This window comes from Trachurus trachurus, assembly GCF_905171665.1.
Source record: "Trachurus trachurus genome assembly, chromosome: 11".
Classification (NCBI taxonomy): Eukaryota; Metazoa; Chordata; class Actinopteri; order Carangiformes; family Carangidae; genus Trachurus; species Trachurus trachurus.
In genome coordinates this window covers 4,051,555-4,073,861 of record NC_139904.1, presented here as the reverse complement: position 1 = coordinate 4,073,861, position 22,307 = coordinate 4,051,555, and the positions used below count along the sequence as shown (strand labels likewise).

Here is a 22,307-nt window from a genome sequence, read left to right as displayed (position 1 = left end):
GACAATAGACAACACATAGACAATACAGAAACACAGTTTCCACATCTAAAAAGACCAGGTCAAGTCACGTTCTTCATTAGTTCCTCAGCAACTAATTTTGTGTACCTTATTGTAAAGTGTTACCTATTTTGCACAGTTAAAAATACACAAGTAAAAGGAACAATTTGATCATTTACAGTGCTGGAAGATGCCTATTACTATTAGAAGCCTACAGTTAACAATGAAATATAAAGTCATACACACATTATATGCACAGCAGTTCCTTGACAGGTTCCTGGTTCCCGGGGGAAGTTCCTGTGTTGTAATGTTAAAGGGATAGTTCACCCAAAATTGAAATTTCACTCATTATCTCCTCCCCCTCATGTGGACTAAGGGCTGGGAGAAGTTTCAGAGTCCTCCGTGGCTTCTCTGAGTTACAGGGGGTCTCGGCGTAGCAGTGCATGTCCATATAACGGTTGCAAATGGATACCAACTGTCTTCGTAACAAAAAGACACACCAAAAAAACATCCAAATACCTCCATGCTGCTCGTATGTAATGTCCGTCTTGTATTGAAGCCCCAAAATGCAAAATTGTCCCAAAAAAAAAAAAAAAGTCTATATTTCAAGCTTGTTTGTAGCGGAAGAAGAAGCTTCCGCTAATAATGAGTGAAATTTCAATTTTGGGTGAACTATCCCTGTAACAATGAAATATAAAGTCATACACATTATATGCACAGCAGTTCCTTGACAGGTTCCTGGTTCCTGTGTTGTAATGTTAACCCCCCCCTCCCCCAGTTTAAGACCCTGCGGGTGGAGGAGTACCGTGTGGCTCTGAGGAACCTGGAGCTCCACTACCAGGACTTCCTGAGGGACAGTCAGGACTCCCAGATGTTCGGGGCCGAGGACCGGATGCAGGTGGAGTCCAACTACAACACGGCCAACGTGCACTACAACACCATGGTCAGCTCCGCCGAGCAAGGTGTGTACTCGCTGTTCACACACACACACACACACACAGACACACACACACACACACACACACACACAGTCACACACAGTCCTCATATTACTGAGTGTGTTGTTGTGGTCGTCGGTGTGTTGACTGTTGGATTCACGTCGTTTCAGGCTCAGTGCCGCCCAGCTCAGGTAAGCTGCTCCAGTGGCAGTGGCAGCTTCTGATTGGCCGTTCTATCTACCTATCTATCTATCTATCTATCTATCTATCTATCTATCTATCTATCTATCTATCTATCTATCTATCTATCTATCTATCTATCTATCTATCTATCTATCCATCCATCCATCCATCCATCCATCCATCCATCCATCCATCCACCCACCCACCCACCCACCCATCCATCCATCCATCTATCTATCTATCTATCTATCTATCTATCTATCTATCTATCTATCTATCTATCTATCTATCTATCTATCTATCTATCTATCTATCTATCTATCTATCTATCTATCTATCTATCTATCTATCTATCTATCTATCTATCTACCTACCTACCTACCTACCTACCTACCTACCTATCTATCATCTATCTATCTATCTATCTATCTATCTATCTATCTATCTATCTATCTATCTATCTATCTATCTATCTATCTATCTATCTATCTATCTATCTATCTATCATCTATCTATCTATCTATCTATCTATCTATCATCTATCTATCTATCTATCTATCTATCTATCTATCTATCTATCTATCTATCTATCATCTATCTATCTATCTATCGTTCTTTCGTTCTCTGTGTGTGTGTGTAAATGTGTGTTCTGCCGTTGTTGTGTGTCACTTTGTTAATGAACTCAGTCAGCTTCACTCTGATGCTCCTCTTCTTCCTCCTCCTCCTCCTCCTCCTCTTGTTGTTGCAGCTCCGTCTGTGTGCATGGTTTCCATCATGGCAGCTGGTTTTCAAGCTACTATCAGTGAATGATTCAATCAATCAATTTATGAATGAAATTAACCAGATAATCGATCAATAATCAATAGGACAGTGCTGTGAGCTCCACTGAGGACCGTGTTTCTGCTGCTGCTGCTTGATTCTCTGTCACCAACTAAATCTGTGCTGTCACTAATCAGCTGACCGATCCCTCGACCAATCGGATCAATACTGACAGGTGTGTGTGTGTGTGTGTGTGTGTGTGTGTGTGTGCAGGTGAGCAGGACGAGTCGGTGTGTAAGAGCTACCTGTCTAAGATCAAGGAGCTGCGTCTGCGGCTGGAGGGATGTGAGAACCGCACGGTGACTCGTCTCCGTCAGCCGGTCGACAAGGAGCCGCTGAAGGCCGTCGCCATGAAGACGACCGAGCAGATGGTATCTATCTATCTATCTATCTATCTATCTATCTATCTATCTATCTATCTATCTATCTATCTATCTATCTATCTATCTATCTATCTATCTATCTATCTATCTATCTATCTATCTATCTATCTATCTATCGTTCTATCTATCGTTCTATCTATCGTTCTATCTATCGTTCTATCTATCTATCTATCTATCTATCTATCTATCTATCTATCGTTCTATCTATCGTTCTATCTATCGTTCTATCTATCGTTCTATCTATCTATCTATCTATCTATCTATCTATCTATCTATCTATCTATCTATCTATCGTTCTATCTATCGTTCTATCTATCGTTCTATCTATCTATCTATCTATCTATCTATCTATCTATCTATCTATCTGTCTATCTATCTATCTATCTATCTATCTATCTATCTATCTGTCTATCTATCTATCTATCTATCTATCTATCTATCTATCTATCTATTTATCCATCTATCGTTCTATCTATCTATCTATCTATCTATCTATCTATCTATCTATCTATCTATCTATCTATCTATCTATCTATCTATCGTTCTATCTATCTATCGTTCTATCTATCTATCGTTCTATCTATCTATCTATCTATCTATCTATCTATCTATCTATCTATCTATCTATCTATCTATCTATCTATCGTTCTATCTATCGTTCTATCGTTCTATCGTTCTATCTATCTATCTATCTATTAGGGGTGTGCATCTCTCCAATACAAGACAATTCGATACGTATCTCGATACATGGGGTACGATACGATTCAGGAACGATACATTTCAAAATGGAACGATTCGATTTGGTTCAATGCGGTAGGATTTCGATACAATTCAATTCAATATGACACAGTTCAATTCAAGGGGTTATGATGCAATGATAGTTCCTTGTTGAAAGTAGACAATCATTTTACAATATGAATTAACATGTCAATACTGTAAATGTGGCATTTCCTTGAAAAAGATTTATCAGAGACTAGAAAAGTGTATTTGTAACTTTTGTCATGTTTCAGTAACATGTAACAACAACATGTAAAGAGCTCTCCAAAGCCCAATATTCAAGTTTTGCTGGCACAAATTAAAGTCAAAGAAACAACAAAGAGCAAACAAACAGCCGCTCCATTGCTGCACTTTCTTTTTCTTTTTTTGCCATTATAAATACACACACACACGTACACGGTGCTAAAGCCGCGCAGCATTGGCAACTAGATCTTCCAGTGTTGAACTGTTTTTCTATAAAGTGCAGTCAAACACCAGCCTGAAGAGAGAGGATGAGCAGAGCTCCTGAGCTCCTCTGTGCAGCTGCAGAAGAAGCGGCTGGAGAGCAGCTACGTCCTTTTTTTTAATAGCAGCGTCGTTGTTACAGGTGATACACGTCTATGTCCGCAACTCCGCGTACGTTTGTCCTCTGATCTTCCTTCATGGGGAATGCGCTGCATCACTGGCACATACAGAAGTCCTCCTGTGTAACTTTTTGCTGCGAAATATGACTGATGGTGCGAGTGGAAGTCTGCATGTGTGTTTAAAAAAAAAAAAGGTTGAGCGAGCAAGCGCACGCTGCAAAAGAGAGGGGGATACGCTCCGGCAGCTGCATCAGCAACATTAAACCGATTTATAACTTTGTAATGGGGAATTCATTCGTCCGTCTACCGATGCACTCGCATCGTTTAAATCAAAATCGATTTTCCGATTCAAAACGGTTTTCGTTACACCCCTACTATCTATCTATCTATCTATCTATCTATCTATCTATCTATCTATCTATCTATCATTCTATCTATCTCTCTATCTATATATCTATCTATCTATCTATCTATATTAGTAATGATCTGATTGTAAATCAATAACATACTGCTAATAATAGCCCTGTAACAACAGTGATCAGATAATAGATCAATCCTAAACTAACCCTGATGTGTGTGTGGCTGCAGAAGGTGCAGTCGGAGCTGGAGGGGCTGCAGAAGGACCTGAGCTCCATCGCTGAGCAGTCGGAGGAGGTGCTGTCGTCTCCTCAGCAGTCCAGCTCCGCCCCGCTGCTGCGCTCCGAGCTGGACGTCACGCTGAGGAAGATGGAGCAGGTCTACGGCCTCTCCTCCGTCTACCTGGAGAAGTGAGGCCACGAGCAGCACTCTGTTGTTGTTTGTGTTGCTGTTTGTGTTGTTTGTTTTCCTCTGAACGTCTGTGAACTCCGTGGTTTCAGGCTGAAGACGATCGACGTGGTGATCAGAAACACTAAAGACGCCGAGGACACGCTGAGGAGCTACGAGACTCGTCTGAGGGACGTCAGCAACGTCCCGGCGGAGGAGAAGGAGGTGGAGGAGCATCGCCGCCAGCTCAAGGTACAAACGCTTTCTCATGATGGCGGACTATGTAAGTTGTATTGTTTTTATTACAGAAAAGGGCACTAAGAATAATATACAATGTTACATGTCAGGGAACATTCAAATGGATTATTTGTTAAAGGGATAGTTCAACATTTGACCCCCAACAGCAAATGAGACCATTGGTGGGAAGATAAGATGTTTCTAAAGACTGTAAATCCTCCATAGCAGCTCAGACCTTTATCTGCTTCACCTGCTGAGCTGACCCGTCTTCTACCAGAGCCAGGTGTCTATATGGGACAGGCTTTTATTTAAAGGAATAGTTCACCAAAAAATGAAATTCAGTCATTATTGACTCCCCCTCATGCTGATGAATACGCCGGAGTAGTTTTTTATTCCTCAAAGTGCATCTGGAGACCCGGGAGGCCGGTTCCTAGTCCAACCAAAACTTTTAGCTGTGATGCTGCTCACAACTGGAACAAACTACCAGCAGAACTGAAATCAGCCCCAACTGTAAACACTTTTAAATCCAGGTTAAAAACATTTCTCTTTTCACGTGCTTATAGCTGAGAACTTAAAACTTTATATATTTTATTTTATTTTTACTTTTATTTGCTCTTGCTTTTAACTCTGTTTTAGTGTTTTGTTTGTTTTTATTCTGTCTTATGCTTCTTCTTTTTTTAATGTTTTGTCTTTATGTAAAGCACATTGAGTTGCCTTGGTATGAAATGCGCTATATAAATAAAAAATCTTTCTTTCTTTCTTTCTGTCGTCTCTTCCACAGTCGATGCGTGACGAGGCCGAGGGCGACCAGGCCGTGTTCGAGCGGCTGCAGGCCGAGCTGAAGAGAGCGACGGCCGTCAGCGACAGGATGACGCGGCTGCACAGCGAGCGCGACGCGGACCTGGAGCGGTACCGGGCGGCGGCCGGCGGGCTGCTGGAGCGCTGGCAGGCCGTGGCCGCGCAGCTCGAGGTGCGACTCCGTGAGCTGGACCTGCTGCACAGACACATGACGACGTACCGCAGCAGCTACGAGCTGCTGATCCGCTGGCTCACCGAGGCTCGACGCCGCCAGGAGGAGATACAGGAGCTGCCGGTCGGACACGGGGAGGCGCTGAAGGAGCAGCTGGTGGAGGAGAAGGTAAGGGAGGAGGAGGAGGAGGGGGGGGGGGGGGGGGGGGGGAGGAGAAGGAGGAAAGGGGGAAGAGGAGGTAGAGGAAGGAGAAGAGGAAGAGGGAGGAGGAGGAGGAGGAGGAAGAGGAGGAAGGAGGAGGTAGAGCAGGGGGAGGAGGAGGAGGGGAAGAGGAGGAGAGGGGAAAAAGGCAGAGGAGGAGGAGGAGGAGAAGGTGGAGGTAGAGGAGGAGGAAGAGAGGGGGAAAAGGAAGATGGAGGAGGGGCGGAGGGAAGAAGTAGAGGAGGAGGGGAAGAGGAGGAGGAGGAGAGAGGAGGTAGAGGTAAAGGAGGAGGAGAATAAGAGGAGAGGGGGAAGAGGAGGTAGAGCAGGACGAGGAGAAGGAGGGAGAGGAGGAGGAAGAGGAGGAGGTGGAGGAGGAGGAAGGAGGGGGAGGAGAAGGGGAGAAGGTAGAGGGAGGAGGAAGAGGAGTAGGAGGTGGAGGAGGAGAAGAGGGGGAAGAGGAGGAGGAAGAGAAGAGAAGGTAGAGCAGGGGGAGGAGAAGGTAAGGGAGGAGGAGGAGGAGAAGGAGAAGAGGGGGAAGAGGAAGAGGAGAAAGGAGCAGCTGGTGGAGGAGAAGGTAGAGGAGGAGGAGGAGGAGGAAGAGGAGGAGGGGGGAGAGGTAGAAGAGGTAAAGGAGGAGGAGAGTAGGAGGAGAAGGAGAAGTAGAGCAGGAGGGACAGTGGAAGAGGAAGAAAGAGGAGGAGGAGGAGGAGGAGGACGAGGGAGAGGAGGTAGGGCAGGAGGAGGAAAAGAAAGAGGAGAAGGGAGATGAGGATGAGGTAGAGCATGGGGAGGAGAAGGTGGAAGAGTAAGAAAGAAGAATAGGAGGTAGACGAGGAGGAGGAGAAGGTAGAGGAGGAGGAGGAAGAGGAGGAGAAGGTGGAGCAAGAGGAGGAGGAGAAGGGAAATGAGAAGAGGAGGTGGAGGAGAAGGAGGAGGAGGAGGAGAAGGGAAATGAGAAGAGGAGGTGGAGGAGAAGGAAGAAGAGAAGGTGGAGGAGAAGGAGGAGGAGGTATATGATGAGGAGTCGTCGTCTCCAATGACACTTTTGTGTTTTAACGTTTTTCTTATTTTCTCAGAAACTTCTGGAGGAAATCGAGAAGAACAAGGACAAGATAGAAAACTGTCAGAAAGACGCCAAAGATTACATCGACTCCGTGAAGGTCTGATGAGCTCCTTCAGCTGCAACAACAACACACATTCATTCTCTTCTCTTCTCTTCATCTCACTTTTCTTTTCTTTTCTCTCCATCTTTCTTTCAGGATTACGAGTTCCAGATCCTGACCTACCGAGCTCTGCAGGACCCCATCGCCTCCCCGCTGAAGAAACCCAAGATGGAGTGTGCGTCGGACAACATCATCCAGGAGGTCGGTTTGATCACGAGCTTTGTTCAAACTAAATATGCAAATATCATAGCTCTAATAATTAATAATATGACTCTCACGTCTGTATCTGTATAACGTGGAGCAGCCTGAAACACTTCATAACTCCACCTTAGTGAGGGTCAGTACACATCAATAACAACTGAATCTCATCATTTATAAGTCATTCCTCCTACACTGATACTTATTAGTCTCTAATTTATAAACAATGTTATTAATGTGTTTAATGATTTTGTGCTTTCATACGTAATAAATGATGGATTCATAATTTATAAATCAATTATCATGACAGTTGCTGTATAAATAACACAGTCAGTAGTCGATGCTTAATCCATCATTTATTAATTATGAAAAGACAAACGTTAAACATGTATAACTGTGTTTATAATTTAACTAGTAGGCTATGAGTTAAGGAAGAATTATTTATAAATTATAAATATAAACTAATTCTTCTTTATGTGTAGTTATTACAAAGCGTTATCAAGCAGCCTGCAGGAGCTTAGTTTAGTTTAGCTTATCTCATCGTATCTTAGTTTAGTTTAGTTTATCCCAGTTTATCTTATCTTAGTTTAGTTTAGGTTAGTTTAACTTATCGTGGTTTAGTTTAGTTTAGTTTAGTTTAGTTTAGCCCAGCTTATCCCATCTTATATTATCTTATCTTAGTTTAGTTTAGTTTATCCCATCGTAGTTTAGTTTAGTTTAGTTTAGTTTAGTTTAGCTTATCTCATCGTGGTTTAGTTTAGTTTAGTTTAGTTTAGCCCAGCTTATTTTCTATTATCTCATTGTATCTTAGTTTAGTTTAGCTTATCCCATCTCATTTTATCTTATCTTAGTTTAGTTTATCCCATCGTGGTTTGGTTTGGTTTAGTTTAGTTTAGTTTAGCCCAGCTTATTTTATCTTATCTCATCGTATCTTAGTTTAGTTTAGCTTATCCCATCTTATTTTATCTTATCTTAGTTTAGTTTATCTCATCGTAACTTAGTTTAGTTTAGTTTATCTTATCTCATCGTAGCTTAGTTTAGTTTATCTTATTTTAGCACAGAGACAGAAAACACAATGGTTTTCCTGAGTTGATCCTGACTTTCTTTCTTTCTTCTTCCTCCTCTTCTTCTCTCAGTATGTGACTCTGAGAACTCGCTACAGTGAACTGATGACTCTCACCAGCCAGTACATCAAGTTCATCCTGGACACACAGCGCCGCCTGGAGGACGACGAGGTACACACACACACACACACACACAGAGGTCGGAGGTCAGACTGTTTGTCGTAGCGTCACATCCACAGTCTCGTCTCCACTCAGCGTCTCTACATGAGTCAGACTCTTCAGCTCTGAACTCTCTGCAGCTTCACGTCCAACAGTTTCATTTGTTCTTTGCTTCTTTATTTTTTTATCCTCCTCCTCTTGAAATCACTCTCCTGTGATTTGAAGGTTTCACTTCACAGCTCCTCTGATATCGTTTCTCTGTCGACCGACCGTCACTTTTATGTCCCTTTTTCTTCTTTTCTAACTTTCTGTTGTGTTTGATCCTTTGACCCCTTTGGCTCCCCAGTGCTTTGTCATGGTGAATATTATTCACGAGCTTAAGAGATGAATTAACCCCCCAAAAGCACCAGGTATTTAAAAAATAAAAGTCCCTCTCAGTTCACGTCATGTTCACATCAGACTCGTCTGTGGTGACGGGAAGGTTCAGGATTTTTAGAAACTTTCACAACTTTTGTTTCAGTGAGTTTTACTGGAGCTCCAAGCATCGATGTCCTGGTTTTAATAGAGATTTAAAGTGACACGCCAACATTTTTCTTTCATGTCTCGCCTCACTCCCGAGTCCATGACCAGCAGATAGACACCATCCTTTCCACTGTGCGTGCAGTAACAAGGGAGATAGAGCCGTATCGCCCGTAATTAGCTTAGCTCAAACACTGGAAGTGTATGGGTAGTGTTAGCCTGCCTCCACCTAAAGTCATCAGAGAAACTCTTCAGCAACTCTAAACGGAAACAGGCGGGCCGATCTTGGTCTCAGAGCTGACAAAACTCTCCGGTAAGGCATCTTGAGCGGTCAAATGCCGCTAACGGGACGAGATCGGTCAAAACGGAGGGTTCAAGCTAAGACGGTTTATTTTGGTTCAAGCTAGCTACATCGAGGGTAGGTTAGCTTCCTGTTTCAAAGTAAAAGCACAAATTCTATCGTCATGGTTTTCTGTATGTAAAGGGCAACGGGTGTTTTATTTTGTGAAAGTAACCGGAAGTGCGTTGGTCACAACGGCTAACTTGAGTAGCGCCAAATTCGTCCGAACAAAATTGTAAACAGCTGGTATTTAGACAAATTAACAACACACTGCTGATCTAAACGGCTACTTTCTCACCTAAACATGTTTGAAATGTTGATAAAGTGATATATTTACAGAGTTTAGAGCTAAAATGAGATCAGCTTCTGACTGCTGATTTCAGCTCGGGTAGGAGGCAGGCTAACGATACACTTAAGCTAATTACAGGCGATACGGCTCTATCTCCCTTGTTACTGCACGCACAGTCGAAAGGATGGTGTCTATCTGCTGGTCATGGACTCGGGAGTGAGACAAGACACGTAAAAAAAAAAAAAAAATTGGCGTATCCCTTTAAAGATATTTTTAAAGTCTAATTTTTTCTCTCAAATTAAAAAAAATGAGATTGACTAAAAGTCCAAAACATATGAAAGATTAGACAAAACAAAGCAGAAAATCTTCCAAAACAAACCAAAACAATTGATTTATTAATTGTTAATCCAGGCTGGAGCTCAGTCAGTGTTACAGCTTTTGAATGTTGAACCTTCCTGCAGGTGTTCATCACCTGAACACATCATTCTGACTAAACCGTGAATCTCATCCCTCGATGTCGTTTCTTCACTTCACTTCCTCTGGATCGATGTCGACTGTGTCGTGTGTCACATTATGAACTTCCTGTTGTGTTTGTTGTTGCATCAATACGCTCAAACCTCATATTGTGAATTCTCTGGTTTTTACACTCATAAGACTTCATAAAACCTTCATTATTTTAATCACAGTGCTGTTTCTTAACCTCTCTGTACGGTGTTGATATATTTTGCTGAAAAGCTTTTTGCATGTTGACGTTCATTTATTCTCATCCAGTTACTTCCTCAAAATGAAAACTGAGGAGACAAAACTCAAGACCACCACAAGATGGTGACTGACAAACCAGATCAATATTAGACATCACATGTAAATATTTATATTTTGCTGCAGCAGCTACATATGAGAAACATTCTGTTTTCTATTAGTCGCACAGTAGAGTCACTGACGGTTAAAAATGAAGAAAAACTGCAAATTGACGATATCAATTACTTAAAAAGATGACGATAGAACATCTACAACTAGACATTGAATATAAGTAAAAACAAGACAATTGATATGGCACATATTATTGCATATTCAAATGTTAATGATAATATTATTCGCACACAGTTTGTTGTGCAACACATATACAACACATATTCACATATACTCGTCTAAAGCACAAAGAGCCTTATAATATAATTTCCGACTGGTTAAAACACCTTGATGCATGAAGTGGAAGTGGAAATGGACGTGGAAGTGCCGTGTTGTGCAGTAAAGTGTCGGTGTGTCGTACGTGGAGTAAACATGACAAACACAGTGTTAAGCTCTCGTTGGTAGAACCGTCTCTGCTGTAGCTGTAACGTCTCCTCATGTATTTACATTTCTGTGTAGCTACATGTGTTTTAACTCCTTTAGAGTTTATTTAGTCTTAACACCTCTCTAACAGTCTCTCACTTCCCTCCACTCCCTCTTTGCTTCTACTAATACAGAAAGCTTCTGAGAAGCTAAAGGAGGAGGAGAGGAAGAGGATGGCCGAGATACAGGCCGAGCTGGACAAACAGAAGCAGCTGGCCGAGGCTCACGCCAAGTCTGTGGCCAAGGCCGAGAAGGAGGCTCAGGAGCTGAAGCTGAAGATGCAGGGCGAGGCCAGCAGGAGGCAGGACGTCGCCGTGGACGCCGAGAAGCAGAAGCAGAACATCCAGCAGGAGCTGCATCATCTCAAGAGTCTGTCCGACCAGGAGATCAAGTCCAAGACCCAGCAGCTGGAGGAGGCGCTGGTCAGCCGCAGGAAGATCGAGGAGGAAATCCACATCATCAGAATCCAGCTGGAGACGACCATAACGCAGAAGACCGGCGCCGAGGCCGAGCTGCAGCAGCTCCGAGACCGAGCCGCCGAGGCCGAGCAGCTCAGGAAAGCTGCTCAGGACGAGGCCGAGCGGCTCCGCAAGCAGGTGACCGAAGAGACTCAGAAGAAGAAAAACGCAGAAGACGAGCTGAAGCGTAAATCTGAGGCAGAAAAAGAAGCTGCCAGGCAGAAGCAGAAAGCTCTGGACGACCTGCAGAAATTCAAACTGCAGGCGGAGGAGGCGGAGAGACGCATGAAACAGGCCGAGGAGGAGAAACTGAGGCAGATCAAAGTCGTAGAGGAAGTGGCACAGAAGTCGGCCGCCACGCAGCTGCAAACCAAATCCATGTCGTTCAACGAGAAGGCGACAAAGCTGGAGGAGTCTCTGAAGAAAGAGCAGGGCACCGTGCTGCAGCTGCAGGAGGAGGCCGAGAAACTCAGGAAACTACAGGAGGAAGCCAACAAAGCCAGAGAGCAAGCTGAGAAAGAGCTGGAGACATGGAGGCAGAAAGCCAACGAGGCCCTGCGCCTGAGGCTGCAGGCCGAGGAGGAGGCCCAGAAGAAGAGCCAGGCTCAGGAGGAGGCCGAGAAGCAGAAGCTGGAGGCCGAGAGAGACGCCAAGAAGAGGGGAAAAGCTGAAGAAGCCGCTCTGAAGCAGAAGGAGAACGCTGAGAAGGAGCTGGAAAAACAGAGGAAGTTTGCCGAGCAGATCGCTCAGCAGAAGCTCTCCGCGGAGCAAGAGTGCATTCGCCTGAAGGCCGACTTCGAACACGCCGAGCAGCAGAGGGGTCTGCTGGACAACGAGCTGCAGCGGCTGAAGAACGAGGTGAACGCCGCCGAGAAGCAAAGGAAACAGCTGGAGGACGAGTTGGCCAAAGTCAGGGCAGAAATGGACGCTCTCATGCAGATGAAGAAACAAGCGGAGAAGGAAACGCTGTCGACCTCGGAGAAGAGCAAACATCTTCTGGAGTCTGAGGCGCTGAAGATGAAACAACTGGCAGAGGAAGCAGCGAGACTCAGATCGGTGGCTGAGGAGGCGAAGAAGCAGAGGCAGATCGCGGAGGACGAGGCGGCACGGCAACGAGCCGAGGCCGAGAAGATACTGAAGGAGAAACTGGCCGCCATCAACGAGGCCACGCGTCTGAAGACAGAGGCAGAGATCGCCCTGAAAGCTAAAGAGGCGGAGAACGAAAGGCTGAAAAGACAAGCCGAGGATGAAGCTTATCAGAGGAAGCTGCTGGAGGACCAGGCTGCTCAGCATAAAAAAGACATCCAGGAGAAGATCACCCACCTGAAGAGCTCGTCTGACACTGAGCTGGTGCGACAGAAAACCATCGTGGAGGAAACTCTGAGGCAGAAGAAGGTGGTCGAAGAAGAAATCCACATCATCAAGATCAACTTTGAGAAGGCGTCAAAGGAGAAGTCGGATCTGGAGCTGGAGCTGAAGAAGCTGAAGGGCATCGCAGATGAGACGCAGAAAAGCAAAGTCAAGGCTGAGCAGGAGGCCGAGAAGCTGAAGAAGCTGGCAGCAGAGGAGGAGAAGAGGAGGAAAGAAGCCGAGGAGAAGGTGAAGAGGATCACAGCAGCAGAGGAGGAGGCAGCCAGACAGTGCAAAGCCGCTCAGGAGGAGGTCGATCGCCTGAAGAAGAAAGCTTCAGAAGCAAACAAACAGAAAGACAAGGCTGAGAAAGAGGCAGAGAAACAGGTTGTTCTGGCCAAAGAGGCGGCGCAGAAATGCATGGCTGCCGAGCAGAATGCTCAGGATGTCCTCAGCAAGAATAAAGAAGACGTCCTCGCTCAGGATAAGATGAAAGACGAGTTTGAGAAGGCCAAGAAACTTGCACAAGAAGCTGAGAAAGCCAAAGAGAAAGCGGAGAAAGAGGCAGCGCTGCTCCGCCAAAAAGCACAGGAGGCTGAAAAACAGAAGAAAGCAGCGGAGGACGAAGCTGCTAAACAAGCCAAAGCTCAGAAAGACGCAGAGAGGCTGAGGAAAGAGGCGGAGCAGGAGGCGACCAAACGAGCAGCGGCCGAAGCAGCGGCTCTGAAACAGAAGCAGCAGGCTGACGCAGAGATGGCCAAACACAAGAAAGAAGCAGAACAAGCACTCAAACAGAAATCTCAGGTGGAAAAGGAACTGACTACGGTCAAAGTGCAGCTGGACGAGACCGATAAGCAGAAAGCAGTGTTGGACGAAGAGCTTCAGAGAGTCAAAGGTGAAGTCAACGACGCTGTCAAACAAAAAGCACAGGTGGAGGACGAACTGTCCAAAGTCAAGGTGCAGATGGACGAACTGCTGAAACTTAAGATCAAAATCGAGGAGGAAAACCGGCGCCTGATGAAAAAAGACAAAGATAACACGCAGAAACTACTGGCAGAGGAAGCGGAGAAGATGAAGAGTTTGGCAGAGGAAGCCGCCAGACTGAGTGTGGAGGCCGAGGAAACAGCCAGACAGAGGCAGATTGCTGAGGCCAACTTGGCTGAACAGAGGGTGTTAGGAGAGAAGATGCTAAAGGAGAAGATGCAGGCCATCCAAGAGGCTAGCAAACTGAAAGCCGAGGCAGAGGAGCTCCAGAAACAAAAGAACCAGGCACAAGAAAAGGCTAAAAAGCTGCTGGAGGACAAACAACAGATCCAGCAGCGCCTGGACAAGGAGACAGAGGGCTTCCAGAAATCACTTGAGGCCGAGCGGAAGAGGCAGCTGGAGGTTTCAGCCGAAGCAGAGAAACTGAAACTGAGGGTGAAGGAGCTGAGTGACGCTCAGGCTAAAGCCGAAGGGGAGGCCAAGAAGTTCAGGAAACAAGCCGACGAGGCCAAAACTCGCCTTCAGGACACTGAAAAGCAAACTTCAGAGACTGTGGTGCAGAAGCTGGAGACCCAGCGGCTGCAGAGCACCAGAGAGGCCGACGACCTGAAGAAAGCCATCGCCGAGCTGGAGAAAGAGAGAGAGAGGCTGAAGAAGGAGGCAGAGGAGCTTCAGAAAAAATCCAAAGAGGTAGGAAGTAACACAGATGATAGAAGCTGAAACACTATCCTGCTAGACACTAACTAACTGTAGACCAGTGAGCACATAACACACACATTTCATGTAAATTGCAGTGACTTAAATTAACCTCCAGCAATTTACCTGAATGTCAATCACATCATGACAATACAGAAATGAAATGGTTGCAGTAACACATGACAGAAGTTTGACTGTGCAGAGAAATACATTTATTTGCATTCTCGCTTAGCATAGCATAGCATTTTGTAAATGAAACAGGGGGAAACATCTAGTGCATCTCTGTCCAGTTTACTTTGTTTTGTGTGGATTAAACAAACACCACAACCTAAACTGACACAAATGAGAGCATCTGGTAAGAGTTTGTAGATGTTTTATCACAGAGTGTGTTTGAAACCCATTCATTCTTAAATATTCTGTCATTGTCTTACCTATGGGACCTTAAGAACTACCTCAAAGTCCCTTGGACGGTCCCTGAACCGCACTGAGAACCACTAACTAAGGGACCTTTAATGGTTCTTGTAGGTGTTACCTCTGGACAGAGCCAGGCTAAGCTATATACCCCTGAGGACAGTTTTTATGCTTAGCTAACCAGCTCCTGGCTTCAGCTTCATATTTACATTTTAGTCATGGGTCACATTGATTCTGTCAAACCCTGTCCAAGAAAACAATTTAGTATTTCAAAAATGGTTGAGCTATTTAATGATTTATTGAAGGTAATACAGTGACTGACTGATAGCTCATCAATATTACACTGTTTCTTTTTTTTCCCATACAGATGGTCAATGCCCAACAAGAACAGATTGAGCAGCAGAAGGCCGAGCTCCAGCAGTCGTTCCTCACAGAGAAGGAAGTGTTGCTGAAGAGAGAAAAGGCCGTAGAGGATGAGAAGAAGAAGCTTGAGAAACACCTGGAGGATGAGGTGAACAAAGCCAAAGCTCTCAAAGAGGAACAAGAGCGTCAGAGGAAGCTGATGGAGGAGGAGAAGAAGAAGCTTCAGGCAATCATGGATGAAGCCGTAAAGAAGCAAAAAGAGGCTGAAGCAGAGATGAAGAAGAAGCAAAAAGAGATGGAAGGGCTGGAGAAGAAAAGGCTTGACCAGGAAAAACAGTTGGGAGAGGAAAACAAAAAGCTCAGAGAGAAACTTCAGAATCTGGAGGTCACCTCCAAACAGGCTGCATCCAAAACGAAGGAAATCGAGGTCCAGACTGACAAAGTTCCTGAGGAGCAGTTAGTTGCCATGACAATGGTGGGAACAACAAAGAAAGTTTTCAACGGCTCTGTTGAAGTGGATGGAGTGAAGAAAGATGGAGAATCACCGTTTGCATTTGAGGGAATAAGAGAGAAAGTTCCTGCTGAAAGGCTCCATGACATTGGCATCTTAACCAAAAAGGAGTTTGACAAACTGAAAAAGGGCAAAGTCTCCATGGAAGAACTTGGGAAGAATGACAAAATAAAATCATGTCTGAAGGGTCAGAGCTGTGTCGGAGGCGTGTTGACTCCATCCAAAGAGAAAATGAGCGTCTATCAGGCCATGGCGGAGAAGAAGATCACTCCAAACACTGCAATGATGCTCTTGGAGGCTCAAGCAGCTGCTGGTTACATCGTAGATCCAGTGAAAAACAAACTCCTCACTGTAGACGAAGCCGTTAAGGATGAGTTGATCGGCCCTGAGCTCCATGACAAGATGCTCTCTGCAGAGAAAGCAGCCACTGGCTTCAAAGATCCCTACACTGGAGCCAAAATCTCTCTCTTTGAGGCCATGAAAAAGGGACTTATTGAAAAGGAGCAGGCCACTAAGTTCCTAGATGTACAGCTTGCAACAGGTGGCATCATTGACCCCATCAACAGTCATAGAGTGCCCCTGCAGACCGCCTACAAACAGGGTCAGTTTGACGCTGACACGAACAAGAAGCTGACTGATCCCAGTGATGATAGCAAATTATTCATTGACCCTAGCACTCAGGAGCAACTCACCTACAAACAGTTGCTGGAGAGATGCACCAAAGATGCAGAGACAGGCCTGCTGATATTACCAGTGACTGAGAAAGCTGCTCAGAGTGAACGAACATACACAGATTTGGAGACTAAAGAAGCACTCAGTAAAACAACTGTCAATGTGCCTTTTGGAAAATTCAAAGGAAGAACTGTCACCATTTGGGAAGTCATCAATTCAGAGTATTTTACTGAAGAGCAGAGGCGGGAACTGATTCGTCAGTACAAGACGGGCAAGATCACAGTGGAGAAGATCATCAAAATTGTCATCACTGTTGTGGAAGACAAGGATAAAAACAATGAAAATGTGTTTAATGGTTTGAGGGCTCCAGTCTCTGCCAATGAACTGTTGGAGTCTAAGGTTATAAACAAGGATTTGTTCAACAAGTTGAGTAACGGCAAGATAACAGTTAAAGAGATGGCTGAGATGGAAGCCGTCAAGAAAGCACTACAAGGAACACCGAGTATCGCTGGGCTGTTGAATGAACCAACCAAGGAGAAAATGCCTTTCTATGAAGCCATGAAGAAAGAATTACTATCCCCAGAAACTGCAATGAACCTTCTTGAAGCTCAAGCAGCAACTGGGTTTCTCATTGATCCTGTCAAAAATGAGAGGGTCCCTGTTGATGAAGCTGTTAAATCGGGTCTTGTAGGTCCAGAACTGCATGAGCGACTTCTGTCTGCAGAGAGAGCCGTCAGCGGCTACAAAGATCCATACACAGGGAAGAAAGTGTCTCTGTTTGAGGCCATGAGCAAAGGCCTCATCAAGAAAGACCAAGGTATTCGTCTGCTTGAGGCTCAACTCTCTACTGGTGGGATTATAGACCCTGTTAAAAGCTACCGCATCCCACATGAACTTGCCTGCAAGCGTGGATATTTTGATGAGGAAATTGCCAAGACCCTGAACAAGAACACTGATGAAACAAAGGTCTTCTATGATCCTAACTCACAAAAGGATGCCACCTACGCACAGCTCATGGATAAATGTGTCCCAGATAAGGAAACTGGGCTCCTGCTGCTTCCCCTCTCAAAGAAGCCAAAGAAAGACAAACAGATCACAGAAGCAAAGACAAAAGAGGCTTTGAACCAGGCAACTATGGAGCTGGAGTACGGACCCTTCAAAGGACAAAAAATCACAATTTGGGAGATCATCCACTCCAAGTACATCACCGAGGAGCAAAGAATAGAGCTGATTCGACAGTACAGAATTGGGCAGGTGACAATAGAAAGGCTGATAACGATTGTAATGACAATGGTTGAAGAGGAGGAGGACAAAACAAAGGAAGTTGCCTGTTTTGAAGGCCTCAGGGCACCAGTCACTCCCAGCTCGCTGCTTGATTCCAACATCATTGACAAGGCCACATTCGATCAACTCCAACAGGGTAAAAAGACGCCCAAACAGGTCAGTGAAACTGATAAGGTCAGGAAGTACTTGCAGGGCACAGACCGGATTGATGGCATCACAATGGAAGATTCAAACGAGAAGTTAAGCATATATCAAGCTATGAAAAAGAACGTTTTACAACAAAACACTGGGCTTGCACTGTTAGAGGCTCAAGCTGGAACTGGTTTCATAACTGATCCGGTCAAAAATCTGAAATACTCTGTGGATGATGCCGTGAAGGCTGCAGTTGTTGGCCCAGAGCTTCATGAGAAACTTCTCTCAGCTGAAAAAGCAGTGACAGGATACAAAGATCCATATACAGGCAACAAGATTTCTCTGTTTCAGGCGATGAAGAAAGAGCTTGTACTGAGAGAGCATGCAATTCCTCTCCTGGAGGCTCAGGTCACTACAGGAGGGATCATTGATCCAGTCAGCAGCCATCGTGTTCCCAATGATGTGGCCATTCAGCGTGGCTACTTCAGTAAACAAATGGCGAAGTCCTTCAACGAACCTGCAGGTGACGTAAAAGGCTTCACCAACCCCAACACCAATGAAAGTGTAACTTACAAGCAGTTGCTGGAGAAATGTGCAAGAGATCCCACATCTGGTCTGTGCTACCTGCCCCTGTCAAAGGTTGAAGCTCCTGCTCCTGTTGAGAAATCCTATCAGTACACAGAGGAACAAGCTGAAACAGATCTCGCCAACACTCAAATTGATGTCCCTCATAAGAGTTTTGCTGGAAAGAGCACGAACATTTGGGAAGTCATGAACTCTAATATGCTTCCAGAACCAGAGAGGCTCCGCCTCATGGAGCAGTATCGCTTGGGACAAATCACTAAGGAAAGAATAGTATACATCATCATTGAAATCATTGAACAAAGAGAGACTCTACAGATAGAGCAGAGCATGTCCTGTGATGTCATCAGAAGAAGAATCACCATTGAGGAGCTCTACAGTGCTCGAATCGTCGACTTGCACACATACAACCTCCTGAAGCAAGAAAAGATGACGATCCGTGAGGCGATGGAAATGCCCTCAGTGAAACAGTACCTCTTTGGTACTGGTTGTATTGCTGGAATCATGTCAGTCAATCCACCAAAGATCAGCATTTACCAGGCTATGAAGAACGGACAGATTAAGCCTGAAGTTGCTTTGAATCTCCTGGAGGCCCAGGCGGCAACAGGTTTTATGATTGATCCGGTGAAAGATGAGCTTCTCACAGTTGATGAGGCTGTGCGTAAAGGACTGGTGGGCCCTGAACTCCATGACAAGCTCCTCTCTGCTGAAAGAGCAGTCACAGGATACAAGGATCCATACAGTGGGAAAGTGATCTCTCTCTTCCAGGCCATGAAAAAAGACCTGATCTCTGAGGATTACGCCTTGAGGCTTTTGGAGGCCCAGAATGCCACTGGTGGATTAGTGGATCCTGAGTACTACTTCCACCTCCCCATAGACGTGGCCATGCAGCGTGGATACATCAATAAAGAAACTCTTGACAGAATATCTGAACCCACTGGGGATGTGCAAGGCTACATGGATCCAACAACAGATGACAAGCAGTCCTATTTCCAGCTACTGAGACGGTGCAGGGTTGATAAAGAAAGTGGTTTGCGGCTGCTGTCACTGGCAGACAGAAGACTTCTCTTCAAAGGTCTCAGAAAGCAAATTACTGTGGATGAGCTGCTTCGTTCACAGATCATTGACCAGAAGACCTACAACGAGCTCACTGAGGGAATCATCTCAGTGGAGGAGGTCAGCAGAGAACTGAAGAAATACCTAGAGGGTACCAGCTGTATTGCCGGTGTGTATGTAGAATCGAGCAAAGACCGTCTGTCTATCTACCAAGCCATGAAAAAGAACATGATCAGACCAGGGACTGCCTTTGAACTTCTTGAGGCTCAAGCTGCCACAGGATACGTAATCGATCCCATTAAGAACCTGAAACTGAATGTCACAGAAGCCGTGAAAATGGGTGTCGTCGGCACAGAGTTTAAAGACAAACTCATCTCAGCTGAACGAGCTGTCACAGGCTACAAGGAGCCTTACACTGGCAAGACCATCTCACTTTTCCAGGCCATGAAGAAGGGCCTCATCCTGAAAGATCATGGCATCCGCCTGCTAGAGGCTCAGATTGCTACTGGTGGGATCATAGATCCACAGGAGAGTCACCGACTGCCAGTTGAAGCAGCTTATGAACGCGGCCTCTTTGATGAGGAAATGAATGAAATCCTCACCGACCCCTCTGATGACACAAAGGGCTTCTTTGACCCCAACACTGAGGAAAACCTCACCTACCTGCAGCTGATGGAGAGATGTATGATAGACCCAGAAACAGGCCTTGCTCTTCTGCTGTTGAAAGAAAAGAAACGTGAGAGGAAGACTTCCTCCAAGTCTTCAGTTCGCAAACGCAGGGTCGTCATTGTCGACCCAGAGACTGGCAAAGAAATGTCTGTGTATGAAGCTTATCAGAAGGGGCTCATTGATCACCAGACATACCTAGAGCTCGCAGAACAAGAGTGTGAATGGGAGGAAATCACCATCACCTCATCTGATGGAGTTGTGAAATCCATGATCATCGACAGGCGGTCCGGTCGGCAGTATGACATCGATGATGCAATCTCACGCGGCCTGATTGACAAGTCGGCTTTGGATCAGTACCGAGCAGGAACTCTGTCCATCACAGAGTTTGCTGACATGTTGTCTGGAAACATGAGTGGCAGTAGGTCACGTTCATCCTCCTTCGGCTCCTCCTCTTCGTACCCGATGAGCCCGGTACCTTCAATAAAGACACCAGCAACCACCTGGAATGATCCCACAGAGGAAACCGGCCCTGTAGCTGGGATCTTGGACACTGAAACACTGGAGAAGGTGTCTGTCACAGAGGCCATTCACAGAAACCTTTTGGACAATATAACAGGTCAAAGGTTGCTGGAAGCCCAAGCCTGCACTGGAGGCATCATCGACCCAAATACTGGAGAGAAATTCCCTGTTACTGATGCGATGAACAAAGGGCTTGTGGATAAGGTAATGGTGGATCGCATCAGTCTCGCCCAGAAGGCCTACAATGGATTTGAAGATCCTCGAACCAAAACCAAAATGTCGGCTGCCCAAGCCCTGAAGAAAGGCTGGCTGTACTACGAGGCCGGACAGCGATTCCTGGAGGTCCAGTATCTCACTGGTGGTTTAATTGAACCAGACGCCACCAGCAGAGTGTCCATAGACGAGGCTGTGAAGAAAGGCACCTTAGACGCACGCACTGCGCAGAAGCTGCGAGATGTTAGCGCGTATTCCAAATACCTCACATGCCCCAAAACCAAGCTGAAGATCTCCTACAAGGACGCTATGGAAAGAAGCATGGTAGAGGAGGGGAGTGGTCTACGGCTGCTCGAGGCCTCGTCTCAGTCCAGCAAAGGCCTCTACAGCCCCTACAGCATCAGTGGGTCCGGTTCTGCCACTGGGTCCCGGTCCGGCTCAAGAACCGGGTCCAGGTCTGGCTCCAGGAGAGGTAGCTTTGATGCTACAGGATCAAGCTTCACCACAACCTTCTCGTCTTCCTCCTACAGCCCCTCAAGCTACGGCCGTCGATACTGAGAAGTCGGAGTGATTTTCTAAGGGAAGGATTCACTATAAAACCACAGTGCTCACCAGATGCCTAAATCCCAGTGGAATAAAAAGTTCCTTTATTCTGCTCTGCATGTGGTCGCTACAGAACTTTTAATATTTAATTTTCTACAAGTTGCATAATTTTGATTTTTGTATATTTTACATTTTAGTTGTTTATTCTCTCCTATCAGACTTTCTGGTTACTGTACTGTAAGAACTTAGAGTACACCACAGTGTACATGATCTTTTTTTTTTAAGTTCAAATTCATAAGCATTTACTGAACTTGAATTTATTTACTTCCAATATTGTGTTACACTAACTGAAAGTGTTCATGGCCATTAGTCTAATTGAACCAAACTGAGTGTATAAACAAGCTCATTTTCTCTACATGTATATTTCTGAATATTAACATAAAAGCATTTAAAAAGAGCGAGAGAGAGAGATAAAGCCACTCTGCAGAGCAGAATAATGAGTCTCCTGGATCTGATTATGACTTAATAAGACAACAACGCCAAGCTTCAAGATCTTTTCTCTCCTCGGCTGCACTGCTGCATTTACTCCAATATCTGAGCTCCACTCCATCCACTACTGTCTGTTTTAAACCTGGAGTTACAGCAACATGCTAACCTTGTGAAGTGACTGCAAACAGCGACCATCCTTAAATGGAAGGAATATGTAGCCTGTTATGACCATTGACCACCCTCCATCTGACACCTCTGGACTTAACACACCCAACCTCAACACCCAACACAATCAAGTCCCTGCCTTTCTGATGCCTCAAGAAGGTAGGTGAAGAGATCATTTAAAGGGATAGTTCAACATTTTGGCAAATTGGCCCATTGCCATAATCGCTATAGTCATAGCAGTAGGTTTGTTACTTTTATTTGTTGGTGCAAGCTGTTTTTAGAACGGCAGAGCAGAGCCGTGAGCTGCTCAGAGCTACGCGATGCAGAGGCT

At 45.3% G+C, this 22,307-nt stretch overlaps 1 protein-coding gene across 1 annotated transcript in view; it reads left to right on the top strand.

The window, feature by feature from the left end:
- pleca (plectin a) overlaps positions 1 to 21,777 on the top strand; it is a 131,017-nt gene extending 109,240 nt beyond the window's left edge. The window contains exons 23-33 of the mRNA XM_083982186.1: positions 776 to 959; positions 1,106 to 1,126; positions 2,151 to 2,308; positions 4,249 to 4,427; positions 4,518 to 4,656; positions 5,423 to 5,779; positions 6,892 to 6,975; positions 7,075 to 7,179; positions 8,313 to 8,411; positions 11,014 to 14,361; positions 15,146 to 21,777. Of these exons, the coding sequence (XP_083838312.1) occupies positions 776 to 959; positions 1,106 to 1,126; positions 2,151 to 2,308; positions 4,249 to 4,427; positions 4,518 to 4,656; positions 5,423 to 5,779; positions 6,892 to 6,975; positions 7,075 to 7,179; positions 8,313 to 8,411; positions 11,014 to 14,361; positions 15,146 to 21,337 (10,866 nt within the window). The 3' untranslated portion in view covers positions 21,338 to 21,777. The remainder of the gene's footprint in view (positions 1 to 775; positions 960 to 1,105; positions 1,127 to 2,150; positions 2,309 to 4,248; positions 4,428 to 4,517; positions 4,657 to 5,422; positions 5,780 to 6,891; positions 6,976 to 7,074; positions 7,180 to 8,312; positions 8,412 to 11,013; positions 14,362 to 15,145) is intronic.
- The last annotated feature ends 530 nt before the right edge of the window (positions 21,778 to 22,307 follow it).